Below are 24,786 nucleotides of genomic sequence, written 5' to 3'. Positions count from 1 at the left end.
GTGTACGTTTAGAAAGCCTCTAGTTGACCTTTGAGGATGAATTTAACCTTAAAACAGATAAAGAATCAAAGAAGGAAGGAGAGAGGGATGGAAGGAGAAAGCAAAGTAAGGAAGGAACAAAAATAGAGAGCAGGAGAGAAGAAAAGGCAGGGGCTCCTTAACCACATGTATATGTACTCTACCATCAAGAAGTGAAGCAGACAAATAAGTATTACAAATACTTATATTTGTATATTGATTGATAGCCACAGAAAAAGTTTAAAATTTTTCATCAAAATAGGCAGAAAACAAGATATATTATTCCAGCAAATGCCAAGCATTTTGGACATCATATAAAAAGTACATTCGAGATGGATTCTGATATTTGAGTCTCTTGCAACAAGTATATGTTCAATTTATGCATATCGCCTTTTATCAGAACATAAAAATGAAAAGGTATTAGAAATATTAAAAATCCAGTGGCATTAAAGAAAAACCTTATTGCAGAGAAAGTCATCATCTGTTGTTGTTGGATAGGCTTAGAATGAGGATAATCAAGAAGAGCTGGCCTACATTCTACCTAGCCCTGAGCTGAAAGGAGCAGGTGTGTCACCAGTGCCATTCCTCCCCTTCCAATGTCTAATAACTGACATTGCCTCTTGACATAGAGGACTTTACATCTTCCTATCGTAACTGGGAAATGTCTATGCAGTATAAGCTGCACTGCTCAGGATTTATGAAATCTCTGTGTTCCTGCAAAGATTTGCCTGGAGAAGCTGGTCAGTCATGTTGATGGAGTGCTTCTTAAGGGTACTGGTTTGAAGTTGCAAACTAAATTTACATACCTCAGTTTGATAACATGAGATTTGATAAACCGACCCCCTCCAGAAGAACGTCGAAATATCCTAGACATCTGGTTAGAAAAATTAAATGAGAGAAGTATTAGTCAAAAGAAAAATGTTACTCCTTGTCTTTTCTAGAGAGTTGAGGCAAAGACAATTTCAGTTTATTCCCAGATTGGAACTGGTTTATCATAGTGGTAAGACTAAAAGAGGTTCTAATCCTTGCAGAAACGAATAACCTTAACAAAATTGTGCAATTTTGTCAAGCCTCTGTAAAACAGGATAACAAGAGTATCCACCTCACAGAGTTGTTTTGAAGATTAAATGAAATAATGTTCATCACACACTTCACACCTTGCTGGGTGTAAACTATTGATGATGTTCATTTTGATTATTGTCAAATTAATTTAAGTATCTGTGCTATTTTTAAAGGCAGCATCTTCATTTTTAATTTAATTCAATTTAATTTAATTAGTTTATCTTTTTGAGAGGGAGAGAGAGAGTGAGCCCATGCAGGGTAGGGAGGGGCAGAGGGAGAGGAAGAGGGAGAGAATCCCAAGCAGGCTCCATACCCAGCGAGGAGCCTGATGCGGGGCTGGATCTCACGACCCTGAGATCATGACCTGAGCCAAAATCAAGAGTTGGGCACTCAATCGACTGAGCCACCCAGGCACCCCAGCATCCTCACTTTTAAGAAAGCCCACCCTAAATTTGTCTTATTCCCAAATACGGAAACTAGTCCACTATTTGTATCAACTCGTTTCTTTCTTAAATTATTATCCCATCACTGAAGCATTTGACACAATAAGGAACAATACGTGTCCTTTGACTCTGACACCCTCACTTGTTAGTCACCTTTCTGTGGCAGGCAAGCTTTCACAACTGGTACCAGCTTTGGGAATAAGTTTCACCACACTCCATACCATCAGCATTTTATTACTCGGCTTTTCCAGCCTGAGCCATTGAAGGATTTGGATGTTCAGTGAGCTGATTTCCTGGAACCTAATTCTCAAAAGACTGTTGAGGCAGTGCCTCACAGTAAAAAGCACTGGACTAAGAGTCAGAAATGAGAAATCACAGGTCCACATAAGTTTACATAAGGTCCACCCCCTGGTAAATCTTGCCCTGCCCCCAATACTACATCCTCTGGGAAGGGGGAATATTGCCTCCCTCCCCACAAGATTTCTCCCTCTCCCTGACTCCTTTAAACTAGTAACACTGTTCAGTAGATTTTTTCAACTAAATATTGAATCTCCCTCCCTTCCTCCAATTCCACTGCTATGGTCTGATATCAGCTCCTGAGAAACTTGTGTCTGGGCCTGTGCAGTATCCCCTCACTGGCACGTTTCTGTGATTCTACTCTGTCCTCTTTCCTCTCAGTTGTTCCCCCACAATGCTACCAACCAGGGTGATATTCCTAAAGTGCAAATCTGAGTATGTTATGCTCCTGCTTCAAGCCCAATGTCTCCGTCAGTGTGAGCTCCATAATCTTATGCCTTCATTAACCCTTGCCCCGCCTCCACCTTCAAAGCCCATTTTCTTTTTGAAAGATTTGTTTTTTTGTTTTTTTTAATTTTATTTTATTATGTTACGTTAATCATCATACATTACATCATTAGTTTTTGATGTAGTGTCCCATGATTCATTGTTTGTGTATAACACCCAGTGCTCCATTCAATACGTGCCCTCTTTAATACCCATTTTCTTATCTACTGAATGACTTACTCTTTCCCAATCCCACTCGACTGGTTCATACCTCTGTGGCTTTGCACATTCATTTCTTCTTCCTACAATACACTTCTTTCCTCTGGCAATTCCTTTAATGACAATTCTGTTACCATCCAGGGACAAATAAGTTATCTTTGACTTGCCCTCCTCAAAGTTCAACACTCCTTTATTTGGGCCACCCCAGCATCTTGCACATGAGGCTGTTACAGTGTTTATCATACCAGTTCACAGCTGTGCCTTTCCCCCTCTAGACTGTGAGCTGGGGAGTGTGTCTGATCCATCTTTTTATCTTCAGTGTTTAGAACACTGCCTGGCCCACAGTAAATCTTCAGTGCAGGTTTGAATAAATCCGTGAATGAATAAATGAATTAAGAATCAACAATAAGGTAAAGGGAAGAAGATAATAACACACTGTTTTGTTTTATCTGCAGATCATGTTGCCAGGTATAAATAGAAATCCATGGGAATCTAAAGCAAAGTGGGAGCCAGGAGACTCCAGTGGTGACCCCCTTTTGTATGGTCATTTCAGGGTTTGGATCACTTTTAAGTTATGTCACTTATGATTTCACTAAGCTTCTCTGAGCTCATTTTATTTCCATATCTCAGGGAACAGGGAGAAAACCTGATGTTAAGGTCTCCAGCACTTTATATAAATGTCCTCTGAAATTCTGAACTGTGCACATAATGGCATTTGGGGAAAGGATCAGGATTCTGTCATATCAGAGTATAAGAAAGTGGTAAGAATCTATTCAAACTAAAATGTGATTATTAGCAAGACTATCATTCCCTGAGGAGTCGACCTCTGTTTTAAAAATGGGTAGATTCTGGTACAGTATGGTATGTTATGACCACTAATAATAGCTTACATGTACTAAGTTCATACTACAAGGTATGCATTGAGCCAATTCCTTTGTTTAAACCTTATGCCACCTTAGGAGTAAAGTATTTTTTTAATTCTTATCAGCTTCATTTTAAAGATAAAGAAACTGTGTCAGGACACTTGCCTAAGGTGGCATAGAAAGTGCTGGTTCTGGCATATAAACTCAGGGAATCTGGTGTTAGATCTTGTGTTCTTAATTATATTAAGTGACATTGACAACCCTTATATACTTATATACCTGATGACAGATGTTCAGGTTGGTTGTGGGTAGAGAGTCCTGGGGCAGGAAATCCTTAAAGAAGACCTCAGATACATCTTTTATTCCCTGAATCTAAACCTCATAAAAGATCATCTCTTGGGAGGTTGCTTTTTTTCTGCTTCTGAAAAACTGTTCCTTTTTGGACACCTAATCATCACTGTAAGCAATTTCTGGAGAAAATTAACTTACTGTTTATATTTTTCTGCTGAGAACTCAATAATATTATATTTAGTCGAAATTACAAAAACTAATTGTACCCTTCCTTTTTCATGGTTGAAACCTGAGAATAGATTTTTTTTTTTAGAGATTATTCTGCTTAAAACAAGATAGAGTCTAAGGCTAAAATGGGAAAAAAGTCACCTTAAAATCAGATCCCACTTGGAGTCCTTTGTTTGTACTCCAGCATCAAAAACCAAAATGACATGTTTAAAACAATACTCGTGACTCTGACTAATAATACATCCAGTTACTATCTTCTGCAAGCTTGAGCTTGCACCTTCCCTCTGGCTGGGAACTGCATGCAGATTAAGTCCTCATGAAAGATCAGTAGTTACTGGATGCCAGCTAGGGAATCCCTTTCCAGGTCCACCCATGAAAATAAGTCAGGCAAGTTCTGCAGATTTTCTGCTACTGTCAGGAGAATATGTAACAACAGAAGGTGGATGCACCAATAAAATATATCCCTGTCCCTTTCCTCTCCAAGAAAACTTCCTGCTAGTTCAAAGGGATTTTTCCTTCCTCTGAACTCCTAAAATACTTTTTGTTCACATCATATATATCTGACAATTATATCCTGTACTGTGACAGCTCTCATATTGCCATATTATCTTGTTATCTAATCTATCTTGTTTGCATTCTTTTCCATGTACAGACTTTCATACATAAACTATATTGTAAACTCCAATAAGTCAATAGGAAAAAGACAATTATCATGTGGTTTCACTCATATGAAGAATACAAGAAACAGCACAGAGGATCATAGGGAAGGGAGGGAAAAATGGAATGGGAAGAAATCAGAGAGGGAGACAAACCATGAGAGACACTTAACTATGGGAAAGAAACTGAAGGTTGCTGGAAGGGAGGTGGGTGGGGGGATGGAGTAACTGGGTGACAGGCATTAAGGAGGGCACGTGATGTGATGAGCACTAGGTGTTATATGCAACTGATGAATTACTGAACTCTACATCTGAAACTAATGATGTTCTATATGTTGGCTAACTGAATTTAAATTAAAAAAAAACTCCAATAAGGAAGAGACTGTACTATTTAGACCTTGGCATCCTTCACAGTCTTGCACAAAATAAGTGTACAATAACATTTTCATTAACTGATTGATTCTCCAGCTGTGGTTAATCATAAACAACATTGTGAAGAAAAAATGCCAGCTTTTGCATCTCTTCATGACTCTTTCATTATATTCTGTCTCCTTCCTTTTTTTCTCATTTATTTATTCACTTAATGTAATTGATTAGGAATATTCTACGTTTAAGGCACTATGATAACACTGGATAAAAATTAGGAAGCAAAAAGTTGTTGTCCCTGGACTCATAGACTAGAAGGATAGACAGTAATCAACAAAGATAAATTAATTTCAAGAGGCAACTAATATAGTAAAGTAATATAGGATAATGGCTGGGGTTCTATAATAAGTAAGGGTTCTCCAAGGAGGGACATTTAAGTGATATCTGAAAGATCAGATGGAATAAGCAACAAAAAGAGTAAGATCATGGGACAATCTTCCAGGTAGAAGGAACAGAATGTGCAGAGCCTCCAAAAAGAAGGCCAATATGGTTTGAGAACAGTGAGCAAGGAGGAGAGCCAGAGCATTAAGTTCCTTGGAGGACTTCATAAAAAGCTGGGATTTTATTCTAAGTACATTTGGAAGTCACTTATGAAATTTTAAGCAAAGTAATATATATGTTTTTAAAAGATCATCTGGTTGCTATGTACGTAAGATATTAGAGGGGCTTGAGTGGAAGCAATGATTATGGTGAGCTGCCTATATGAGGGATCGCATTAGCTAGGTTTAAGATGGAGACGGTGAATTAGAAGTAGAAACATCATTTGTGAATGGATTAGACATGAGGATAAGAGAGAGTAGTATTCTAGCAACTAGATGGACAGTGACATCATTGGCTGAGTGGAAAAAAAAATAGGAATTAGAGAATGAGAAAGGGAACAACTTTTAAGAATTGGATTTAGAGGGCGCCTGGGTGGCTCAGTTGGTTAAGCGACTGCCTTTGGCTCAGGTCATGATCCCAGGGTCCTGGGATCGAGTCCCACGTCAGGGTCTCCCCCTGCTCTGAAGAGAGCCTGCTTCTCCCTCTGCCTCTGCCTGCCACTCCCCCTGCTTGTGCTCTCTCTCTCTCTGTCAAATAAATAAAATCTTTAAAAAAAAAGAATTGGATTTAGATATAACATCAAGAGGCCTATGAGAGATCCAAGTGGAAATGTCAAGTAGACCACTGAATGCACAAGTCTAGGGTTCAGAGATATCTGGGTTAAAGATTAAAATTTTAGAATTAGGTTATTGTATATTCATCAGTACTATTATGGAAAATTGTCTTTTCCTGCTTCAATTAATACCTGAAAACATGTGAATATAGAGTAGATGTAAGTTGTGTCATCTGCCATGTGGAGAAAGCCTAAAGACATTGAGCCTCTGAATCCCACTATACCTGAAGTCAAATGAATCTCTAGATTTTCCCAACAATCTTCCCTCCTTCCTTCCTTCCTTCCTTCCTTCCTTCCTTCCTTCCTTCCTTCCTTCCTTTTTTCCTATCTTTGACTTGTTCATTGGGTTTCTGCTACTTTCTACTCAAACTGTCCCATTTATTATGTGAATTTACAGAGCAAATGGGTACATTCCTAGAAACATGCAATCTACCAAAACTAAGCCATGAAGATACAAGAAATCTGAAGAGACCGATAACAGAAAGGAAATTAAACCAATAATCAATAATCTTGCAACAAAGGAAAGTCCAGGACCAGATGACTTTACTGGGGAACTCTACCAAACATTTCTTGAATTGTTGAATTCTTGAATTCAATCATCTCAAACTCTTCCAAAAAATTGAAGAGGAAGAAATACTTCTAAACTCATTTTATGAGGCCAGCATTCCCCTGATACCAGAGCCAGATAAGGAGACTACAAGAAAAGTACAGGTCAATATTCCTGATAAAATATAGATGCAAAAATCAAACAAAATCCTAACAAACCAAATTCAACAGCACATAAAAGGATCATACACCATGATCAAGTGAGATTTATCCCTGGAACACAAGGATGATTCAACATAAGTATATTGATAAATGTAATACACCACATTGACAGAATGAAGAATAAAAATCACATGATCATCTTAATGGGGACAGAAGCATTTGATAAAATCCAACATCCTTTCATGATTAAAAACTCTTAAAAAATTAGGCATGTACCTTAACATAGTAAAGGCCATATATGACAAGTCCACAGTTAACATACTCAATGGTAAAAAGCTGAAAACTTTTCCTTTAATCAGAAACAAGACAAAGATGCCCATTCTCAACACTCCTATTCAATCCAGTGCTAAAAATCTCAGCCAGAGCAATCAGGTAAGAAAAACAAAAGCCATCCAAATCAGAATGGAAGAAGTGAAATTCATCCTCCTTTGATATGGAGGACTTCACTGAGAGGATGATGGCTTATGTGCCTGGCTTTGCTCACATTCCAAGGGGGTACAATAGGGGATATGATGCAGAAGCTCTTAGGGCAGTTGAGTGGTGCCAGGAAAGAAGAGAACCTGCAAACTCAGAGCTCTGAAGTCCAAGGTCTAATGCCCATCTCCACATAGCCCCTGCAGTGGCCTGAAAACCTCAAAGAAGAGACCAGGGCTTCTCCTACATGCAGCTGCTGGAGACACCCAGGATGAGGTGCTGAGGAGGAGCTGCTAGGGGTGCATGTACTCTTGGAGGTGCTCCCTCCCTGTTCAGTGGAGCAGGCCCAGGGTGCTAACCAAAGCTCAGGGAGACTTGGAAGAAGTTGTGCAGATGCCAGTAGAAGGGAAGGAGGAGGGACCTCCAACTTGGAATGGCCCCAACCAGGACCTGCCCAGATGCTTCAGAGGCCCTCAAAAGGATGAACTGAAGTCCTTCAACCTGCAGAAGTACATGATGGTGGATAGCACAAAGGATCAGAAGATTTACCAGCCCATAGCTCCCAGGGAGGCCCTTAAGAAGCTGATCCAATACATCAGCAACGAGGTAGTGAGCACCAAAGGGGAGTGATTCAAAGTTGTGCAGAACCCTGAGGCCAAGGAGATGAAGGTCACATACATCAACCTAAAACTAGCCAGGAAATACCATTTCCCCTGAGGCATTCACCAGACTCTATCAAAGCCTTTTAGGCTCAGATCCCAGAGGCATGCAGGAGCCCTACACCCCACACAGGGCCTGCCCTAACTCCTGTCCCCCTTCTCTACTCTGCTCTCTACTTCCTTGCCCCACAGTGTTGACCTCCTCTTGGAGCTGCCCATGGGCACAGTAAAGTTTGCCCCAAGGGTGGGTGGGGACAGGGGAAGTAAGGAAACTGGCTTCATAAAAGGAAAGTGAAAGACAAAGAAAAAAATTGCAGTTAAACAAGATAAGAAAACCTTTCACATTTCTGAGAAGGTATTAGCTTAACAGTCTCTGATGATAAAAAATAAAAGGTCAATAAATTGTTGTCATCATAAAAGATATTGGAAATAACCAGAAAACTCCTGCTTGCTTATTATGCACAAATCCACATTGCATAAAATTTTAATTGTATTCATTGTCCTTTGGGAAAGTTGAAGTAGAATGAGATACAGTAAAGAGAAAGGAAAATAAAATATTCAAGGATTTGGAGGTATTCTTATGGAAGGACATTTAGTTTTGATTCTAAAAACTAGTTGTTAATTTTGAAATGGTAAACTTTGATTACATGCAAATAAGGAGACTTTTGTCCAAAGTGGCAGATTGACTATATATCTCCTTTTTTGAAAACCCATTAAAATTACGTTAAACATATGAAAATGGAGATAAATCTGTAACACTGACAAAAACCAAAAAGATTTCTTTAGTAGGTGACAGATTCAATGCTTTTCCTGAACTCAACAAATGAAGGAAAAATAACTAATAAAGTAAGATGAGGGAAGTCACATACTGGAACAGCATTTTTCACCCTCAGCAGTATTGACATTTTGGACCAGATAAGTCTTTGTTGTAGGGAGCTATCTTGTGACTTGTAGGGTGTTTTGCAGCACTCTTGGCCAGTAGATACTAGATGCCAGGAGCACTCCTCCTTCCAGTGTGACAACCAAAAAATGTCTCCAGGAATTGCCAAATATCCTTTGGGAGACAAAACTGTCCCTGATTGAGAACCCCTGGACCAGACTATGAGTCACAGAAAAGCAGCCAAGAAGAAAGTCTATCTTGCTTTAAAAACTTTAGGAGAGACTCAGCACTTAGAAATACCAAATACAAAAAAGAAAGGACATGAAAAGGGATTACAAAAACCAGTCATATTTCTATATACCAGTAAAAACCAGTAAGAAAATGTTCTTTAAAAAGATACGAATTAACAATGACAAAAAAGAACCTCTAATATTAAATCTAACCAAAGATGCACAAGACCTTTAACAAAAACATTTTAAAGCTTTATTGAAATACAGTAAATATGTATAAATAAATGAAGATGTCAATTATTTCTCTAGACCTCTAGATTTGAAGCAAGCTAAATAAAAATTCCAATATGAAGGTGTGTGTGTGTGTGTATTACTTGATATGGAAAAGAAAAGGGTCAAGAATAACCAAGACATACCTGGAGAAGATGGTGACAAATTCAGGTGTACTGGGTTGAATGGTGGCCCCCTAAAAAGATATGTCTGTCTGGGAACATGTGAATGTGACTTTATTTGGCAGAGTCTTTGCAGATTCTACATTAAGGATCTCAAGATAAGACCAATGTGGGTTATCCAGGAACATCCTGAATCTAATGATTCTAGTCTAATAATCTAATGTCCTTATTGTACTGGAGAAACACAGAGGAAAAGGTCAAGATGGAGACAGAGATTGCAGCTATGTAGCTGCATGTCAAGGAATGCCTGAAGTTACCAGAAGCTGAAAGAGGCAAAGAAAGATTCCTCCCTAGTGCTTTCCAAGGGAGCCAGCACTGTTGATACTTTGATTTCAGATTTCTGGCTTCCATAACTGAGAGAATATATTTCTGTTGTTTTAAGCCACTAGTTTATGGTAATTTGGTACAGCAACACTAGGTAATTAATATAACAGGTATCAACACTTATTGTCAAACTATAGAGGTTAAAACATTGTAATATTGACACAATGCAAAACAAGCTGATCAATGGAACAGAATAGAGAGCACAGCAACATCCCAATTCACATGTGGAAACTTGATTTGTGGCAGAGATGGCATGGTAGATCATCCAAGAAAAGATGGACTGCTCAATCAGTGGTGCTAAGAGAAATGTTTATTCATATAGGGGGAAGAATGAAATTAAATCCTTAAGTCAAACACATATGCAAATATCAATTCCATGTAGAATAAAAAAGGCTTAAATGCAAAAAGGAAAAACGATTTTTTTTAAGACAGTGGTATCAGGATCAGAAAGGATTTCTTATACAAACACAAAGAATACTAATAATAAAAGAAAAGAATGATGTATTTAACTATATTAAAATTTAGAACACTGTTCATTTATATATATTATAAAGAAAATGAAAAGCCAAGCCACAAAATGGAAAAAGATTCATTTCCCAAAATGAAGGATTCATTCCCCAAAAAACGTTTCTAAGAATAAATTAAAAGACAAAAATATAATAGGAAATGGCATATTAACTGTATGTTAAGTAAAAAGAAAAAGAAAAAAAGAAATGGGCAAAAAATCATGAGTAGCTATTGATAAAGGACAAAATACTAATGGTTGATAACCACTGATGAACATTATTAATAATAGGGAAAATGCAAATTAAATTCACAATGAGTTACTATTATACATACATACATACCAGTTTGGCAAAAGTCAATTTTGTTGAAAATTTTGATGAAGAGGTAGGGCAACATGAATTCACTCCCTGTTGGTGGTGGTGTCAAGTGTCTACAAACCCCCTGGAAAACCATTGATCAGAATCTGCTGAAGTTGAGTCTGAGCAAAACCTATGACCCAGCAAACCATCTACTTGGTTTATGACCTGGGGAGGCTCTTGCACATGCACTAGGAATGCATGCACTAATCTGCAAGGATGTTAATTAGCTGCATTGTTCATAATTATAAAAGTGAAAATAACTGAAATATTTGTCAACCTTAGAATGAATTAATAAATAGCAGTATATTCTTTCTAGGGCATTCTACACTGAAGTGAAAAATAAATGATGTAGCTATAGTTACATGCATAAAATGGGAATATCTCAAAGACATAATGTTGAGGGAAATAATGAAATCACAGAAAGATATGATTATATTTACATAAATTTCAAAAGAGGAAAAATTGCATAATATGCTATTTGAGTGTGCATACCTCGGTGATAAAACCACAGAATGATTAAATCCAAATTCAAAACAGTTTTTAACTATGAAGAAGAGAGAAAAAAGAACATATAGAGGTCTCAGAGGTACTGGTAAAGTTCTATTTCTGAAATTTGATGGTAGGTTCTTGGATATTCACTTTAAAATATTTTACACACTTTCTAAAACATAATGATATCCCAACAAAAATGAATGAAAGAAAAAATACCAAATACCAAGACATATCATTATGATATTTCAGAAAACAAAAATAGAGTACAAAAGTTTCTAGAAAAAGAATAGATTACTTAAAAAGAAACACAATTTCTCATCAGCTGCAGTGATAGAGTAATAAAAATGAAGCAAGGCCTCAGATGGTCTGAGTGGAAGTGATTTTTCAATGTAAAGGTTTACATTCAAACTGTCATTTGAGTAGACTGTAGTAAAAGGATTTTTCAACATAAAATAATTCAGAAATGTTACCTCCCATGCACTTTTTTTCTTAAGGAAGTTGCTTGAGGACATAACCCACCATATCAAGGAAAATATGAGATGCAAGAAGCAATGGCTCTCATACACTAAAGCAGTCCTGTCTGGACCCAGGTTACCTCTCTGAAGTGGACCTAGAAAGCAACCAGTTCTTGGGCGCCTGGGTGGCTCAGTCGGTTGAGCGACTGCCTTCGGCTCAGGTCATGATCCTGGAGTCCCGGGATCGAGTCCCGCATCGGGCTCCCCGCTCGGCGGGGAGTCTGCCTCTCCCTCTGACCCTCTTCCCTCTTGTGCTCTCCATCTCTCATTCTCTCTTTCTCAAATAAATAAATAAAATCTTTAAAAAAAAAGAAAGAAAGAAAGCAACCAGTTCAAATTGAAGCAGAAAGCATAAAGTTTTGAGAAAGAAGAATTAAAGAAATAAAGAAATAGTGAGACTTTGGACATATCTGAGGATATAGTAAAATGGTAGAGGATTTAAAATAAATGAGTGAGTTCTACTCAAAATTGCTTTTGGGAATATTCTCATGTGGCAACCCAATTGTAAAAAGCACTGTTTTGTTAAATGACAAACACTATTTAAGTAGCTATGGAAATGAAAATACTATTCATTGGTTTTCAATATTTAGAATCAACCTATATAAAGATTAACTAAATAAAATGAATACTTTCCTACATTGTTAATATGCCAGAGAAAGGAAAGTATGATGAGTGAAGGGTTGAAGTGCTAAAGTCATCTTTTAATTGAGCTAATCATAAATAATCATACTAATTCAGTCTTCTTTCTATAGAGCTATTACTTCACTGTTCCAGAATAACTCTCATAAGCTTTAAGGAGAACACTCTAGGCTAATATACTGGGTTTTGCTAAACAAATCTATGGTCTCCACAGATATGCTTTTCATGGGACAAAAAATGGAAGACTATTTGACTTTCTGCTATGATAGGTAAAGACTTAGCTTGTCTAACACACTCTGAAAATTAGAAATTAGAAATGCCTTGATGAATGCAGTTTTCAAGGGAAACCATGAGAGGCATAACTAGATTTGAGACTGATATCAAAAATTTTAGACACGGGAGCACCTGGGTGGCTCATTCAGTTAAGCGTCTTTCTCTTGATTTTGGCTCAGGTCATGACCTCAGGGTGGGGAGATCCAGCCCTCACTGGGCTCTGTGCTGGGCATGAAGCCTGCTTAAGATTCTCTCTCTCCCAGGCGCCTGGGTGGCTCAGTTGGTTAAGCGACTGCCTTCGGCTCAGGTCATGATCTTGGAGTCCCACGATCGAGTCCCACATCGGGCTCCCTGCTCGGCAGGGAGTCTGCTTCTCCCTCTGACCCTCTTCCCTCTTGTGCTCTCTATCTCTCATTCTCTCTCTCTCAAATAAATAAATAAGATCTTTAAAAAAAAAAGATTCTCTCTCTCCCTCTGCCCCTCCCTGCCTCACTCTCTCTTTCTCTCTCTCTCAAAAAAAAAAAAAAATTGCAGATGCACATTTTGTATGTGATGCTTTACATGCTTTTAAAACATAATAAATAAAATGATAAGGCAAACATGGCAATCATATATTCTTATGTTAAAAAAGTTTAAGGAAAATGAACCAGCACAGAAAATCAAGAATTAAAAATCAGAAGAATGTCTGTTTCAACCAACAGTTTTCTTAGTTGTTAATTAGTAGCCTACTCTAATCTACGTGCGTTTAATTGTATATAACATTATTCAAAATATTTTACATATATTAAGTTATTTACTCCTCACAACCATATGGCTTAGATATTATCTACATTTTACAAAAGAAGAGATTGAGGCATGGAGAGGCTAGGTTCTTATAGCAACCAAACTGAAAGTGAAACAGAAAAACACATTCATAAACTTTTAAAATTTCTATTAAGCTTACCATTCTCTCAATCTGATGACTCCTTTCTATAAACTCTTTTGAGCTTTTCATTCCATAATTTTCTTTGTATTTTATATTTGTGATTTTAAAAGAGGCAAGGTAATAGAATGACTTATCATCTGAAAGGTAACATAAACAAAAGATTCATGCTTAAATATAATGTTTTTTGCCCCCCAACCCCAGGAAATAGGTTTACTATAGTGCAGTTTATTTCTTCTTGGTACCAAAGTTATTGCGGACATTTTTCAAATATTTTGTAATTTTATCATTGTATCCAGCTAAAATAGAAAATTCAGGCCTCCAAGTACACTTTCAGAATACCTCTTTTACAGTGTTTATACATATCAAAATTTTCATACAATTGGACATGCAATATGGACAATAAGTATTGAAAGCAATTGCTGAAAGTCATGTAAAAATTATCAGTTCCCTCAAAGAATTGTAACATAGGTATATCTTAGGTAAGCTGTATTATGAAGATATATTGAAGAGGCTATCAGTTTTTTCCATGCTACTAATAAGTATTAGTATTTATTGTTTTATTGTTTCCACTTTTTGCCTATTCACTTCTCAATTCTCTGCAGTCTACTCTTGACATACCCCTGAAACTTCCATTGTCAAGGACAACAGTCGTAATATCGAATAGCTACCTTTTTTCCTTTCTTTTTTTTTTTTTTAAATCTTGATTGTTTTGCAGCTTTAATCATATTCCCTGAAACCCCATCTTAGGCTTTGTGGAGCCATATTCTAACTTTCTTCCTCCCTGGACACACCTTTTCAGTGACCTTGGAGAACTCTTTTTATTTCTGCTTCTTTCCTTAGCAACCTACTGTTGTTCTATCCTTGCCCTGTTCATGTAAATAACCCTTTCTGGGTGATCCTAACAGTGATGGCCTCAACCATCAACTATTTGCTGATGTTAAAAGATCAACTAAGTTGGGGCACCTGGGTGGCTCGGTTGGTTAAGCGCCTGCCTTCAGCTCAGGTCATGATCCCGGGGTCCTGGGATAGGGCTCCCTGCTCAGCGGGGAGTTTGCTTGTCCCTCTCCCTCTGCCCTCCCCTCCCCCAACTCTTGCTGACCCCCTCTCTTTTGCTCTCAAATAAATAAAATCTTTAAAATAAATCAACTGGGGCACGCAAATAGTGATTCCAGTTGTGTAACACCAAACCAAAAGTGATTAGGAGTCCTCCACCAACAGGAGTGAGGGGAGATTTGTATAGAGAAGATGCAGAAGCAAAGCAAGGAAATTATTTGATTGCCTATAGCTTAAGCAGTTGCCTTATACTGGTTTTGGGAAAAAAAAAGGCATATGACACTCAGCACATGATGTGATTTGTCTTTATTCTAAAGATTAAGCTTTTCACTCTTCTTTCTCATTTTAAAACTATATTGTTTTTAAAGATTTTTATTATTTGAGAGAGAAGGCAAGAGAGAGAGAGTGCACACTAGCAGGGGCAAGGGCAGAGGGAGAGGGAGAAGCAGACTCCCAGCTGAACAGGGAGCTTGATCCTAGGGTCATGACCTGAACCGGAAGGCAGATGCTTAACTGACTGAGCCACCCAGGCACCCCAAAACTCTTATCGCTTTTAGATGTGTCTATCCATGTAATAATGTTTATCGCAAGCTTCATTGGCTGGAAATATGTAACACTGAACTCAATACTGGAGCAAACAATAATTTAACATCAATAAGAGATTAGTAATTAAAATTTTAATATCATGCAAATAGTATTTTTTATATAAGAGAGAATTTCAAGATATTAAGTCATAGAACACTTAAGCAATAGAAATGTGACCTGGATACTTACCCTCAACAACAAAATGAGTAACAATACCAATTGCAATTCCTATGATTGCTACAATTGCCAATGTGAAAAGAGCTACACGTATAGGATCCCAAAATTGCTGTCTTCTTTGATATTCAGCCCTTGGGTAATCAGCTTCTGAAAATTCAACTGGTCTGTGATAATAGAAACAAAAAGTAAGACAATAAGAAAGTCATTATGATTCCACTTTATGTCCACTTGTTATGTTCCTCTAAGAAAATAGTTTATACTGCTAACTAATAATAGGATACTTAGATCTTGAAAAGAACACAAAGCTTTAATTTGTATATGCTTTCCCAATACCCCAGTCACAATATAAATTTTGGTTAAAGTTCTACCAATGTTGACATTCAAGTGAGAATATCTTCCTACAGCATTTTCTCTGACATATTGGCAATTTGAAATTTGAAGGGTGAAACACAAAGACTTATTTACTAAAAAGGTAATTTCTAAATAAAATTTTCATATTTTAATAAGGGCATTGCTAGCAACAGTTGTACAATAATCCCATCAATTCTACTTGATTAAAAATTAAAAAATTAATATGAATACTTTTTTAATGACCTTAAAATTTTTCTTAATGATTTCTTTTAAAAGTAGCAACATTACTTTCGAAACCCTGATCATGTTTTTTTGCATTTTTTAACACCTCCCAATGAAATCACAAATTGTGAATTGTACTTGATAAGACTCTAGTCCCCAAGAAAACTATTTCCACTTGACTTTTACCTATCCCTACTCATGTACTACCTCCCCACTCAAAATATCTTGTTACTAAGATTATCATTTTTCAACTTGAAAGTTGGCATTTATTTACTTTATTTTCCAAATCCTTGAATAACATTCAATATTTAATATCTTGCAAGTGAGATACTTTTATGTTTTTATATTTTTAATTTTATTTAATATTTATTTTAAACTTTATTCATTAAATGAGATAATAGAAAGTTCTTAGAATAGTACCTACTACATTACAACAATTTCAGGAGCAGTTCTAGATGCCTAGAGATATAAAGATTTTAAGATATACTCTTTGCCTGTTAGAAACTCACTCTTTACAAGAGGATACAGATGTGGAAATAAGTAATTAATATATAGTATGAAATGTGAGAAAATAAAACTTGGTGCAAGAATAGAAAGTAATTAACTTTTTGGAGGTCTGTGTCAGGATATTTTATCAAGAAGGTGACATGATTAAACTTTGAGTGTTAAAAGTTCTCCAGGCATAAAAAAGGAGAAAAGAACAGAAAAAATAACATGTGCAACAAAAGGGGGGTGCTAAGGTTGTGAAATGGTATTCATTACTAATACAGTGGTCCCCTTTTTTTCACTTGGGATATGTTCTGAAAACCCCAGTGGATGCCTGGAATTGTGAATAGTGCCAAACCCTATGTTTTTTTCTATACATACATATCTATGATAAAGTTTATTTTATAAATAAGGCATAGTAAGAGATTGACAATAATAATAAAATAGAGCAATTATAAAAATATGCTATAATAAAAGTTATGTATATATGGTCTCACTCTTTCAAAATACCTTACTGTGCTGTGCTCATTCTTCTTGTAATGATGTAAGATGAAAAACGCCTATGTGATGAGATGAAGTGAGATGAATGACATAAGCACTGTGACTAGCATTAGGCTACTACTACCTTCTGACAAGTCAGAAGGAGGATCATCTGCTTCAGGTTGACCATAGGTAACTGAAAAGACAGAAAGTAAAATCTCGAATAAACAGGGGGTGTGGGGGGTGCTACTAGAGTTAATACTGGGAGTGAAAATACTGCTTTTGCCCTCAAAGAATTTATGGTGTCCAAAGTATGTGCATGATTGCATGTTTTCTCGGCACTGCTGTACTAGAAAGAGGATATGCTAAGGCTGGTGGACTGATTGGGTCATGAAGAGTCCCATAACCCAAAGTAAAAAGTTTGAACTTGACTCTGCAGAAGATGGGGAGCCAATAAAAGTTTTAATCAGACTGAGAATTTAGAATAATCACGGGATGAGGATTAGAGCAGGAGTGCAGACAGGAAGACCAGTTTAGAGGTTATTTTGAAGATCCAGGAGAAAGATGGAGAGGATGGTGAGGACCTGAGCCAAGCCTGAAGCAGTGGGGTGGAGAGGAGATGGATTTAGCTCCAATTCTTGATTTTTGTTGGCTGATTACTTAGTTGTGGGATAAGGAAAGGATTAATGGCTCCCTTGTTTTGATGTCCAGGTAAATGATTGTGCCTTCTGGCAAGATGAGAAAGATGAAAGGAAAAGACAGTCATTTCAATTCAGACATCAATGTTGTTAATAGTGACCAATGTGCTGTCCTTACACTTGGGTCTGAGCCAGATGGAAAGTACACGTTTTATGCCCTTTTCTCTTTGACTTATTTTATTTTAGCTGTGTCACTGACATCTGTTTGCATGACTCTAATAAAAGCAACTGTTAAGGTTGGCACCACATAGCCCAGAATAAACAAAATTTATTAATATCCCCATACACAATATCTCCTTCCTCACCCTAATTGAAGTCTCCATATACAAAATCTATGATATTAAGTGTTCTTGATATTTAGATTGTGGATATTTTGGTTCATGCATTTTTTTCTCACTTCCTTTTTTCCTAAGTTTTGTCAATTTGGTTGTTTTTACCTGAGCCCTTCAAGATGCAAGAAATGACAAGAATCAAATTCTATCAAATTTGGGAGGTTGTAGACACACAGTAAGTCATGATAACATTGCATCATGGTAAAGAAGATTTTTTTATTCCTGACATAAATGTTGCTGCTTTTTGAATAAATGAATGATGAATGAAAGGGACACAGTCTAGATCCTAGATCTGAAAAATCATTTGCATACAAAAGCTAAAGAATTCTGAGACACAGCTGTTGGTTCCAGTTCAAGATGGCAACCCAGGAGGATCCTGAGCTTATTTTCTCTCACTGGCACATAGAACCTACAGCTACATATGGAACAATAAACTCTGAAAAAACCTGAAAACTACTTGAACGACTACTGCACTTCAGAAAGTGAGAATGAAACCTCATGGAAGTGGGTAGGAGAAGCTGAGATATAATCTCACCATAAACCCCACCCCTGGCATGGTGCCACAATGGGGAGGGAACTCAAAACCTAGAGCTTATCCCTGAGGAGTGAAGGGTTTGAATCCCACAATGAGTGCCCCAACTTTTAAAACCTGAGAGAGGAGTCCCCAAAACGTCTAACTTTGAAAACCTGCCAGGCTCACCTTCACAAGACCCATGAGTTTGTAGCAAATGGAGAATGGCTCTGAAAGAGCTCCCCAACAACTCTTCCACCCCCAGAGCCCAGCGATTTCATTCTTATGACTTAACTTAGGTAGATATAGCAGACTAACTGCATTATCCCAGACCCAAACGATGTACATAAAAAGTCAATCTTATACTTTTCTCTGCAGACAGCCTTACAAATGCTCTGACGAAGAGAACAAACACAACCTCTAATACACCCCCCCTCCAACATGCCACTTTTGTAGATTAACAATTAAATCTCAGAGTTATGTCTTCTTTTAGAGGCAGGCTCTTTGATGATAAGCACTGTAATCATACCTAAATAAATAGGTGAGAAAACTTGCCTCCTCTCAATAACTAGTTGCAATAAGCTCTAAGATTATTGTATCAAAGATGGCTGACTACTGGACATGTGACATTTATCAGAGAGTTCAGTCTTGAACTTTTAGGAAGTTTATTTAAGCAACTGAAATTGAGTTGCTTTTCCCCGGTTTCTTTTACAGAACTTTTCTTAAAATGAATGCTTTTAATAACAGATTAATTGAGGTTCTAACTAGTTTAAGTAGAAGTTTTCAGAAAGAAGTAGGCCATCTTTATTATATATTTGCACATTAAATGGCATGTGTGTGTTTTATGTTAGGCACAATGTATGATTAAGACATCTCCCAGTCTCTCAGACCTCAGCCTCCATATATCTTTTAGATTATTGCTCTTAATGTGAGAATCAGTGGAACAAATCTGTTAAAAAACCATAAAATATGGAAAAATTATAGTATTTTTGGCTAGATTAAGGAATAATGAATTATAAATAAATGATAAAAATGAAGATAGCTCATTTGTGTCTAAATTATTCTTATTCCAGAATTCTCAAATTTAATCCATTTGTATCCTTTTAAAGAGTTAAATTGAAATATATGTAAGCCAGGGCACCTGGGTGGCTCAGTTGGTTAAGCATCTGCCTTTGGCTCAGGTCATGATCCCAGGGTCCTGGGACTGAGTCCCACGTAGGGCTCCCCCCTCAGTGGGGAGCCTGTTTCTCCCTCTGCCTGCCACTCCCCCTGCTTGTGCTCTCTCTCTCCCTCCCTTCCTCCCTCTCTGTCAAATAAATAAATAAAATCGTTCTTAAAAAAAGAAATATATGTAAGTGCATGCAGTTCAGGTGGACTGTACCAGTCACAAGAGGACACTTATATGATAAAAGGTATCCCCAAACGAGAGTAAAACTTCCTTAATCACCAAACACAGCTACTAGATATTATCAAGATGGACTAATTAAAAGTCAGATGGCAAAAGGGTTAATTTTTAAATTCATAATTGGGATTTATTTTCTGCCTGTCGTTTTGCTTGGACTTAAGCCACTAATCTGAGACACTTTGTAGCATGTGTTTTGGTATAGTACCCTGTCTCTTTTTAAACTTTAATCTGTTTCAGTTAATTCAGTTATGAAATTGGGATTTGAACCAGTTCATTACTGAAATACACTGACATTGCTTTTCCCATTTCTAGACTTCATATTACAGTTGATGTGTGTGTGTGCTTGATTCTGTAAGATTATATCACTGGAAAGCAATTATGCTATTATTGAATAATTATTTGTTGGTTTAGCATTGGTGTTGCTATTGGTGTTAGCATTGATAGACTAATTCTCAGCTTCTCTAATCACTAATTGTAATCTGCTTTTCAAGTCACACACACACACACATATATATGTAATAGGCATTTAATAATAACTAATAGGTATATAAATGAAATGTCTCTATTATTTATACTATAGTATTTTATTTGTTGATGCAGAAGCAAAGCTTGGTCTATGCCTTGTAAACTCACTTATCATCTATGTTCTCTGAACTGCACATAGACTAGAAGTTTTTCCAGTACTTTTTTTCCTCCCATAGTCTTACCATGTAACTATTGAGTTCATGGTTAAAAGTCCCAAAGTTACATTATCACATTATCATAATAATGACATTTAGTTTATTGATGTACAATATGTCAAGTATTTCTAGACAAAGCTCTACTAGTCCTGAATTTGGAACATACCCAGAGCCACATGATGCATGATCTGGTCAGTAGGATTCCTATATGTCCTTTTGCTATACTTAATTCAATTCTCTTTAAGAAACTTTTATTATGTGCCTAATATATTCCTGGCAGTGGGGATACAAGAATTTGAAAACAAATGCACTTTGTATTCAAGGAGCTTATGGTAGAGTAGAAAGATATAAAATAATAAAATCAGTACAGTGTCATAGGAAAAATAACAGATTTACCAAGTACAGTGATAAGTAAACATGGAGGATTGAATAGTAAAGGTTGTTTAAAAGGAGACAGAAAGGCATACAGGAAAGAATTCTTAGAAGATGTGACGACTGATCAGGGCCCTTGAAGGTCAAGGGCGTTCCTAGCCCGTGATGGTGGTTAAATACAACCTACTCCTCTTTGCTTCTTGCTTGCAAGCAGAACAACTTCTCATTATCATAAAAGCACCTTTTTAAACAGGAATATGACCACAGAATTTATTTGGAAGTCAAAGAAAACTCAACATTGAGTAGTATTTTTCACCACCACTCAAAAAATTGATAAAATCAACAAAAGAAAACAATTCATGCATTTTGGATAGAAGATGAGAAGTAAGAAGAGCTTAAGAGATTTTGGAAAACCATTTTAATGACTTAAACAGTCTAATATAGTTCAGTTGAGAGTGGTGCAGTTCTTTTTGGGAAATCTCTTTTTATGTGAAGACTTGGCAATACTAGAAAATGTGAATCAAAACATTGGCAAAATGGTGGGTAGTAAAAGAGAGGAGCTCATTGTGTTGTTGCAAAATGGGTTAAGGGGAGTGGGAGATATAGGCTTCAAGTTATGGAATAAGTAAGTCATGGGCATAAAAGGCACTGCATTGGGAGTATAGTCAATGATACTGTTGTAACAGTGTTTCATGGTGACAGATGGTAGCTACACTTGTGGTGAGCACAGCATGACATATAGAGAAGTTGACTCACTATATTGTATACCTGAAATTACTGTAACATTGTATGTCAACTATACTTAAGTAAAAAATTACAATCAATCAATCAATAATACAGTTGTTTAAGTAGTGATGACACATATTTTCATGATGAGGCAAAATTTGCTTTAGACTTGGTAAGAATTTTAAAGACTAGGAACACAAATGAAAGGATTCTGGCAAGAAATGCCCTTGGTTTTGTCCAAAAGGCACATGAAAGCATATCCTAAAAATGTGATAGTAAATGACTAGAGCAGCAGAAAGAACTAGCAATGTGGTGGGAAACGAGGGGACTTTCAAGTATGAGTTAGTCATCAAAATTGGGTTCTCTATCAGCTAGACATGACTGGTTTGTCAGGTAATGGAGAAGGGCAAAGTTTCAGAGTGTGGGCAGAAATCAGATAGTACCCTGCTCCTTTACTGTAATGTGTAATAATGCTATACATTGCAGGGGGATGGGTATGTTAATCCCATTAAATCCTATTTACATAATGAAATAGAATATAAAAACATGTAAGACATTCTAGGATATTGGTGATAATTTCATGGGCTTTCCAAAACTTCCTTTAAAAAAATTTTTTAGACCTATGATTTCTAGATCCAGTGTAAGATCTATCCCCCTTATAGCTTATCTTCAAAATCATGATTGCCATTATCTAAGCATCCAAAGGCAACCTCCTCCCATGCTATAATATTAGCAAGGTCAGCTCCACCTCTGTGAAAGCAGCTACATGAACAATAATATTTGGTAATTTAATTCTTACAAATATGGGAAACATTTCCATAGTTTTTGTGTGTTCTTCAAAAATACACGAGGCTCTTCAAAATCTTTTACTTTCTGGATAACTAAAATATTGCATTAAAATGATCACATCTTCTGCCTGAAAAAGATTTTATGGTTATTATGATTGTCAAACACACTGTTAATAAGACACCTCTGATTTCATTCATTCAGTCAACATATGTTCATTGAGCATCTACTTGTTTCAGGCACTATTTTAGGTGGTAGGGATATAGCAGGACCAAAGACATATTCTCTGCCCTCACGTCTCCTGGGGAGGAAGACAGACCGTGAATAAAACATAATCTATATATAAATGTAAAGTGTCCGGTAAGAGAATAGAGAAAGAATGGTGGTGGGTGGGATTTAGGTGATCAGAGGAGCCTCTCTGCAAAGATGACATCCAAGCAGACACAACAAAGTGAAGGATGGAGTCATGCGACTGTCTGAGGGAAAAGTACTATAAACAAAGGGAACAGTAAGTACGAGTGTCCCGAAGTGGGAACAGATCTGGTATATTGACAGTGAGAAGGTCAATGTGACCAGCATGTAGGCACCAAGCAGAAGAGAGAAGCCGAGGTCAGGGAGAGTCACATAACTGTTCATAACCTAGTGAGCCACCATAAGGACTCCTTTATGCTATCCTGAGTGACAAGGGAAACTGTTATAGAGTTTTGATCCGTGGGATGGATGGTCTTTTTAAAAGGATCACTCTGTGGAGAATAGACTGTGGCAGAGGGAGAAGGTAGCATGAAGGGTAAAAGTAAGTAAACTGGTTAGGGGACCACTGCAGACGTTCAGGTGGGAGATGATAGTGGCTTGGACTAGATGTTAGCAGTGAGGATATCAAAATATATCACCGGATTCAGAATATATTTTGAAGGCCTTTCTGATAGACTTTGCTGATGAATTGGTGCAAAATGTGAAAGAGAGTTAAGGAGGATTCCACCATGTTTAGCCTGAGCAGAGGAAAGAAATATTTTGAAGGGGCTGAGACCCCTTTCTCAAATTAATGCTTACATGGAACTCTCCTGTATAACACTGATTAAACACAGAGCTGTTCTGGAATGGAGAGGATATATGGAACTCTACCAGTATGTAATCTCCTCACTGAGACATTCACAAGAATTAACTGCTAAATTTCACATTGACATACAAACTCTTTAACATAACCCTGAAGATTCCCCATGATGGGGCCCTCTACAGCCGGATCTGTCACACAGCCTCTAATCAGCTCTCTCACATTCAATTCTCCAGCCTTCACCTGTCATGCACCCAAGGAACCCTTTTTCAAGTGGCACCTCTATAAAGTCTTTTCAACATAAGAAACTCCTGAGCAGGCTTTGACTTGTAAGGAATCAGCAGACAGGTGATGGACATAGACTTGAGCCATTTACTCCCTTTCTCTCACAGGGCCTCAGAAAAGGTAGGCAAAGCTGGGATCTGTAGAAGATAGTCTTGATAAAGAGACCTGCTTCCTCTGAAACTGGTTGCAGATACAAATGTATTAAGTATGGGAGTAGGGATATGAAGACTCCTTTTTTTTTAAGATTTTATTTATTTAACAGAGAGAGATACAGTGAAAGAGAGAAGACAAGCAGCGGGAGTGGGAGAGGGAGAAGCAGGCAACCTGCCGAGCAGGGAGCCCGATGTGGGGCTCGATCCCAGGACCCTCGGATCATGACCTGAGCCGACGGCAGACACTTAACAACTGAGCCACCCAGGCGATCCTGAAGACTCCTTTCTTGATTTTTACCCAAGAACATATAGATTCTTAGAATTCATAGTTAAATATGATTTATCATTAATCTACTTCATTTACCAATGCTAAACTCCCCTTTATCATATTACTCCTCAAGCCCAACCTGTTCTTAAAACCCTTCCTTCCTAACTTCTTTGAGGAAGCTCCTCTCACCTTTCAGTAACCTAAAGATGGTTTTTAGGAATGCATTCTTAAACTTTACCTCTATTACACTAGTTATATTTCCTTAGGATTATATAAAATAGATCTAATCCTCTGCCACATGTAATTCATTCAACAGGTTCTTATTGAGCACCTACTGTAAGCCCAGCACCATTATAGGCACTGGATATTTGCTGATTAACAAACCTAACTCTCTGTTGTCACATAAATTAAAATCAGGTGAACACTTACAGTTTCTTCCACCAGTTGGCCAAACCAAAGGGTTAAATCTCCTTACTGCCAAGGGAAGAGAGTTAGGGATGTGTTGAGAAAGCATTTCCCAAACATCTTTTAGGAATTAAAAAAATATTGGAGGGGGAGCAAGATGGCAGAGGAGTAGGAGACCTAAA

General features: G+C 37.2%; 1 protein-coding gene and 1 pseudogene across 1 annotated transcript in view; one reads left to right on the top strand and one right to left on the bottom strand.

The window, feature by feature from the left end:
* The window catches only part of LOC114206694 (transmembrane protease serine 11F), a 94,192-nt gene that overhangs the window by 15,555 nt on the left and 53,851 nt on the right, over positions 1 to 24,786 (bottom strand). The window contains exons 2-4 of the mRNA XM_028100570.2: positions 15,407 to 15,558; positions 13,598 to 13,716; positions 825 to 892 (exon numbers count right to left, since the gene is read on the bottom strand). Of these exons, the coding sequence (XP_027956371.1) occupies positions 825 to 892; positions 13,598 to 13,716; positions 15,407 to 15,558 (339 nt within the window). The remainder of the gene's footprint in view (positions 1 to 824; positions 893 to 13,597; positions 13,717 to 15,406; positions 15,559 to 24,786) is intronic.
* On the top strand, positions 7,326 to 8,041 carry LOC114206662 (CUE domain-containing protein 2 pseudogene; annotated as a pseudogene).

Source organism: Eumetopias jubatus, unplaced genomic scaffold, assembly GCF_037043125.1.
Source record: "Eumetopias jubatus isolate StellerSeaLion01/CBP00866 unplaced genomic scaffold, mEumJub1_p1.0 scaffold_2, whole genome shotgun sequence".
NCBI lineage: Eukaryota > Metazoa > Chordata > Mammalia > Carnivora > Otariidae > Eumetopias > Eumetopias jubatus.
The sequence above is the reverse complement of the archived record's forward strand: the minus strand, read 5'-3'. Positions and strand labels throughout refer to the sequence as shown.